Raw genomic sequence first — 6,788 nt, 5'->3', positions numbered from 1 at the left:
CTGTTGGGCAAGAAATTTCATTAAGCAAAGACGTTAAGCTTCGAAAATCTGAAAGTGTCAGGTTAAGCAGGAATGCTGCATAGTATGTATTCAGTTCCAGAGCACTGCTCCCAAGCTTCCTGTTTGACTAGACCTCAGCCCTGTGCAAATCAGCCAGCAGTGACAAATAAGGGTCTTTTGTCTTCTAAAAAATGCTATGGAATTAGGATGGGAAATATGCCTTTATGTCACAGTTTGATCCAAGGGCTTTAAAAATACAGTTCCCTTTCAGAAACACAATTTCAAATGTTCTCCTGTCTTAGAGCTGGAAGGTCAGAGTTAAGTGACGGAACCTGTTTACAAGTCAGTTGTGGTGCCACAAAGACAATAAAAAAAACCAACTACTTTGACTCAGCCAACTTTTAATTAGGCTTATATATCATTCTTTTCACAAGAACAATGACCTTGAACAATTAACTGCTACTTGTAGGTTTACTGTCCTATTCAGAAATTGTATACCCTCTTTGTGGCCATTTCATATATAACATCTTTGTGTGTGTGTACGCGAGCGCGTTAAAAGGTTTACCATGAACTGAAAAAACAGACTTAGCTGTCCAACTGGGAGGAGAAGCCTAGCAAAGTCACGTTACCTCACAGGAGAAAAGACCGAGCTATAGTTACACATAGGGCAACTCAGGTCAGGGCAGTACTTTGCAAATCTGCAGTAATCAACTGTGTGTCAGAGCCCTGAAAAAGCACTTAACTTTTTAAAGAGTACTAGAAGTAACTGACTGCCAAAAACGTGCTCAGTTTCCAAGGAAAAAAAGAAAGCTTATCAAGCTGTTGCTGTGCAAATATAACCTAGCACCTTATTTTCAGGCATGTATAGTAAGAGAGAAAAACTTACGCTTTCAACTTCTCTGTCTCTCCATCTGACAAAAAAGTAACGCTGTGTCTGATAAAAAAGCCAGAGTGGGATCAAACCTGACTGCCCAAAGCTGTTGGCTCCAAAAGGCTATTGAACCTCTGGAGTAAGGAGGCATTGTTTTTACAGAACATTTCTCAGGAAGCAATCATACCTACAGGCTCTTGGAACTGCTGGTGAGGAACTGTGTACCCCAAGCCACAAGAAAGCATTCTTTTCCTAAAACAAATGTTCACGCTTACCATCGGGTGAGAACTGATCCCTGTCAAACATGGTGATACACAGGACATCCTGATAGAGATCCTTTATGAAGAACTGGCAGTTGAAGTTCCACTTGGGGTTCAAGGTGTCCTGCAGGGTCCTTGTAGTGTAGCTCTGAGAGCCCATACTGATTTCACAATATGGGTTGCTCTTCCCTAAAGACAGAACAAGCAGTTAAACACCTCTGCAGCGCAGAAGCCTCCCTCCCTGTCTGGAGGCTGCTTGGCCACACATCGATGCTGCTGTCCAGAAGATGTGGGTGAGGCAATCCCTATATCCTAGAGCAGCACAAAGCTGGTTCTTTGCTCAGTCCTCTGAAGCTAAATAATGGTGAATTCATTCAGAAGCTGTAGCTGAAACCACAATGCTTCCCAAATCACCAAACTCCTCTCAGCAAACGTCACAGGAATAAAAGTGATTTGACACTATTTCCTTCACTTACCATTGGGCTTACAGGCTTTTAGTTCTGTTGCTTCAATCACATGCACCATCAAGCGTCCTATTCCCGAGGTTTTCTGTGAGCGAGCTGTGAACAAAGAAGTCAGAAATAAATGGATTGGTTGCAACCGTAAAAACTGGCAATAGATCTGACGAGGGAGATCCTACATAGACACTGTGGCATCCTCCAGAAAAGGCCCTGCCCACGTGTCCACATGGATGAGAGGGAAATACAAAACTCAGTAGGTACCTTGATAAGCCTTTTCACGTTTCTTCTTCTCAGTTTCGATGTACTGCTCTGATGCTGCTTTGATTTTCTGGACCCAGGCAGTACTGCAAAGAGCAATCCCTATAGTCAGGGTCATACAGGCAGGAAATTCTTCAGTATCAGTGACTCTGCCCCAATCTCTTTTGCCATTTTTTTTCCCCCTACTGGGTTTCAGAGGCATCACAAATCGAGTTAGTTCAAGGACTAAAGCGATGGAGTTTTTGGATTTAATCTTATGCCGCATTTCCACATCAGCCTAAATAAATGAAAGTGGAGCTGCTGTTTTATTAAGGACTGCTGGGTCACGTTAAAGACCAACCAGGACTGGGGAAGAATCCTATGGGATGCTGGACTTTGCAGCCCCAAACTATTCTTCTACACAACTGTAACATCGAGGAGCAGTAGACATGACTGGATTCCACTGCAAGAGCTGCCATGCAAGCATAACAAAACCAGAGAAAACTTGTAATTCAAATGAGAGTCAAATGAGTTTACTTCCTGACCAAGAGACTAAGCCCTGTTCTTGAACTCAGAGACCCCCATGTCTGCTCACTGGAAACACAGCCTACAGCCAGGATCAAGTTTAAGCTCAGATCTGCATTTTCACTACTCACCGCTCATTAATGTTGTCAGTTTTAAGCGTGTAAACTCTGTCAATGTGTGATATGTGGAAAACTGGCTCATCACTTGAAGGGTCTGTGGGCAATTTCACTAGGACTTCATTAAGGAAAACAGGCTGAAAGAAAAGCAAACATCACTGTGGCAGCATCACCCTGACAATAAGCGGAAACTCTACAAGGATGTTTAAATACATTGCTTTACTGTAGGGAAAATGAAAGTCATAGGACACAGGACAAACAATCAGATCACCATGTAAAGGATGTGAGAAAGGACTGAGAGAAAAACTACTCTGGTGATACACCCCATTCTGCCTTCCTAGATGAAGAGCTTTGTGAAAAGGGCAGGACTACATAAGCACAGCTACAGTGTGGAGCTTGGAAACCCTGGGAATCTCTCAGGTTCCCTGCTGGAAAGCAGCCCTGATACTTAAACTTATCCCCCAACTCCAGAATCTTGAGAACACGCACTGTGTGGACACAGAGACTGAAGTTTTGCACCTCTTACTGTTTTCTAAAGGACAGATATTTTCTTGTGGATGCAGGAACTTGTGCAAACTTAAGTCAAGGCTCCTGCTTCTGAACATCCCACTCAGCTGCTCAGGCACGACGCTGTTTCTGCCCTTTCACTCCAAAGTGGACAGATGTGTTTATTAAACCAAGACACAGAAGCCTGTCCTTTGCCGGGGACTAAGCCAGCAGCACTCGTGCATGTCGGCTGCCAGTACGTGCCCGTATGACAGCAAACGATCAGACGGGGCCAGACGGCTAACCCCAGCAGGGAGAACTGCATTCCTCATCAAAAGCCATGTCCCACTGTATCAACGTGACCACGGGGCACCTTGATTCACTCACCATTTTGTACATTTTGAACTGTGAGTTGGATTTGGGGCTGAAGAGTTTATCGGAGCCAGAAGATACAAACTGTTTAACCATGTAGGTGAGCAGGAGGAAGTCATTGAAAAGGAAGCCGTACAGCTCCTTATTGCTCTTGGCCTTGTACAGCTTGCCACTGTGCAGGAGTTTCCGTGGTCCCAAGCAGTTTGTGAGGGAGTTGAACACAGGTTGCTAGGAGAGACAAAACTTATTAGCAGCAGCAAGTTAACGCAGACATCAGTTCCTACTCCTTTTCACAGTGGGGATTGCTGAAACTACTTAAAAAGCTCTTCTGTTTTGTTTAATGAATTTAGTTACAAATTAAGAGAAAGGAAACTGTTTTATGATCTGCCGTGGTATCAGCACTGCTCCCAACTTAAAGTAGATCTAAGCTTCACCAACAACACACGCAGCGGTCTGACTAGATAAAGGCATTTAACTCATGGCCACTTTTCTGTTGTCCAGAAGCTGTGTTTAAGAGAGCCTGCAGAGTCTGCAGCCAGGTCATCTCTTATGGGTGCATGATTAGGTGATGGAAATAGGACAGACCTTCCGGGCCTGTCAGGCCCTGGTTCCTTACACAGCCAATGGAGAACTGTCACAACACCTCGTTTTGAAGGCTGTCCTGAAAGGTACAGGAGCCTGAACCCCACATATCTTTGAGGATCTGACACTGAGGGCTTCTGTGCCCTTTCTGCATTGAAGGAAAACCCTGGGAAACACACACTAAGTGAAATTCCACATAGTAACACCTGACTTAGCCCAGTGGCAGCACAAGCAGAACTTCAGAGATGAAGAGTTACTTCTGTTCGTTTAACGGTTTAAATGATATCAGTTTTAAGCTGATAAATCAAGATTTCTCCACTGCCAAAATCATGCAAAAACGAGGGCTCATCACATGATGGCTGTGAGCAGAATTTAATAAAAGCTTCTTTGCCAAGAGCTCAGCAGTGGATCACGTTCCAAGAACGGATGTGAGCAAGGACTCCCATTCCTTCCCCCAGCCTTTCTGAAATGACTCGGAAAAGCCTCCGCCGTACAGCGTATCAATGTGGCTACCTCAGCAAGACCTTCGCACTGGACGTGGGACTGTATCCATTCCAGCCTGTCCGAGTTCTCCTTCTCACGCACCCCTTCGTTAACTTGAGAGCACAGCTCCTCCGCACGCTCCAAGGCAAGCTTGAGGTTACTGTGATCAGGGTGATTTTCTGGAGTGTTCTCTAGAATCTGGTACGGATCAAAAAGGGAACAAAATGAGATAAAAACAGAGGTAAGCACAGGTACTGCTCCACACTCTCAGAGAAATCCCCATAAAGGGACAAGGCCTTTTTTTGCTTTTGCTATTGAGAGCAAACTCAAAAGCATTCACCTACAAAACCTCACTTAGGGTACTCACACTCTTTATGAGCAGAGGGTAGCGGGTTATTCTTTGCATAGGTTTCAGGAGGAAACTGGAGAGGGGCATTCCTTTGCAGCGAGGGTCCAAGGCAAGTTTCTGTGGTGCAACCCAGAGATTTAACACAGACATTGCATTACTCATCAAGAAACAGCTGCCTCACCGCACTGAAAACTGAAAACCGTCCGATCGGATTCATTTTTCCAGGCATTCCAAGAAATGTTAGATTTTTTTGGTAAACAAACAATACTTGTATCTAGAACAAACAGGAAAGCCGGTGCTGTCATTGCACCCAGACGCTTTGCCAGCATAAGCCATAGCATCATTGTTCACGCAGAACCCTTACATTCAAAACCGTTCCAGCTTTTATTTTGACATTACAGGCTCCACTCAGGTTGAAAAAAACAAAGCACTGAAAGAAACAAATGCCTGATGCCAACAGTTCCGGCATTTCTCCTTTCATGGCCTCAAAGCCATCGCATCAGCTGCAGTATGGCAGCAATTCCTTATTTATTCACAGTGTGCCTGCCTGTGACGCTCTCGGCACACCTCTGGCCCTGGCTGCAACCCCACTGCTCAGACACACTGCACACCCCACTGAATTCCAAGCGCATTCAGAACAACAGCTTTTTTATTTCCACTCCACAGACTCTTACCCCTTCTAACAGCATGAATTTTTGGGAAGGTGCAGACACCAGCACCGTAGCTTTGTGAGGTTAGCGTTACACTGAGGTGGGAAATGGAGTAATAAATTAGCTAGAGAGAAAGACAGGTATATAAATAAAAAGCACACAGTGTTAACCATGGTCATCATATAAATACACCTTAGAAGGTTCTTAGCTATTTTTGCAAGATTTTACTCTTCCAGGTTATCTAGTCGATCTGGTTAGACGGGCTCCTGTCGTTGAGGAAGGCAGGCGGCACAAAAGCTACTGAATAAGGTACCTTTAAGTAGTCTTTGAAATCAGCATCTTCATCAGTTTTCTGCTGCAGCAACGAAGCTCCGTTAAGCTGGCAGCTGCAGAACCGAATGTAGGCCTGCATGTGAGAGAGCTCTGCTGCTAAGATGTCCCCAATCATCTGCACTGGCATTTTTTCTCCTCCTGTTTTCTTACGCACTCGCAAGGCTCTGAAGAGGAAAGAAATCACCATTCAACTTTGCTGCCAAGTCTGCGAGGCCTAAATCAAGATCCTTACAACATCCATCCCTGAAAGGACGCAGGTCCGCGAGGTGAATTCTCTTTACAAAGCACGGGGGCTTCCAGGCGGCTCAGGGTCCAGCCTGAACCCCCAGGAAGTCACCGGCACAACACACTGAGCTGAACGATGTGCCCGATGGGGTCTGTGGGACTGAGACCCTCCTTTGAGGTTTGTGGGACAATCGGCATCAATCTCTACATTCAATCAGCATCCCATTTCAATGAATTATTAGCCACTTTGTCTCTCCAAAGTTTACTTTTAGAGAATAGAAGGTTGCTTTGCAGAAAACTGGGAAGAATGCCTCCCGTGCACATGCTTTTGTGTAGAGTCTATTTCTAAGGTATTACAGCAAATGTGCATCTCTTCTTGCTGTTTATTCGCCCCCTCTCTTTTGCAACAACTCCTTCTTTGTGAGGTAGTCTGAATGCATTTAGCTGTTCTGAATGCACACACACAGAGGAAATAATGAGCAAGGACAGAAATATTTACTGTAAAACCAGAAAACTTCCTGGGGAAAGGAACAAGAGAATAAAGATGAAGAGGAAAACATAAAAATGCAAGTAAGTACTCACTTCAGTAACTTTGTATTTGACATGATGAGTTCCTTCCAATTAACAAAGATCAGCCCCATTTCTCCTTCTGTGAGACAGCCTGAATCAGCCATCGGTTTTTGGAAAACCTGCAGTCAAAAGATCAGAAAGGTGAGCAATTCTTCAGAAACAAAAGCAGCTCAGCCTCTTGTTCAGCTTAGCAGTGATTTTGCTTTTTTTGAATGCTCAGTGTCCAATTTCTTAGAAGTTAAAAGCAATTCCTTACGAGCACTTGTGA

At 44.5% G+C, this 6,788-nt stretch overlaps 1 protein-coding gene across 5 annotated transcripts in view; it reads right to left on the bottom strand.

Annotated features, from left to right (window-relative positions):
- Positions 1 to 6,788, bottom strand: part of ITSN2 (intersectin 2) — an 86,854-nt gene that overhangs the window by 1,475 nt on the left and 78,591 nt on the right. For all 5 annotated transcript variants that reach the window (XM_052809608.1, XM_052809612.1, XM_052809610.1 and 2 more), the window contains 9 exons: positions 6,533 to 6,639; positions 5,706 to 5,889; positions 4,761 to 4,859; positions 4,424 to 4,591; positions 3,344 to 3,556; positions 2,486 to 2,607; positions 1,854 to 1,936; positions 1,608 to 1,691; positions 1,147 to 1,320 (listed from right to left, as the gene is read on the bottom strand). In XM_052809608.1, coding sequence (XP_052665568.1) covers positions 1,147 to 1,320; positions 1,608 to 1,691; positions 1,854 to 1,936; positions 2,486 to 2,607; positions 3,344 to 3,556; positions 4,424 to 4,591; positions 4,761 to 4,859; positions 5,706 to 5,889; positions 6,533 to 6,639 — 1,234 coding nt within the window. The remainder of the gene's footprint in view (positions 1 to 1,146; positions 1,321 to 1,607; positions 1,692 to 1,853; positions 1,937 to 2,485; positions 2,608 to 3,343; positions 3,557 to 4,423; positions 4,592 to 4,760; positions 4,860 to 5,705; positions 5,890 to 6,532; positions 6,640 to 6,788) is intronic.

The sequence above is a fragment of the Harpia harpyja genome, chromosome 15 (assembly GCF_026419915.1).
Source record: "Harpia harpyja isolate bHarHar1 chromosome 15, bHarHar1 primary haplotype, whole genome shotgun sequence".
Classification (NCBI taxonomy): Eukaryota; Metazoa; Chordata; class Aves; order Accipitriformes; family Accipitridae; genus Harpia; species Harpia harpyja.
Note: the sequence above shows the minus strand (reverse complement) of the source record. Positions and strands in the feature narration are given on the sequence as shown.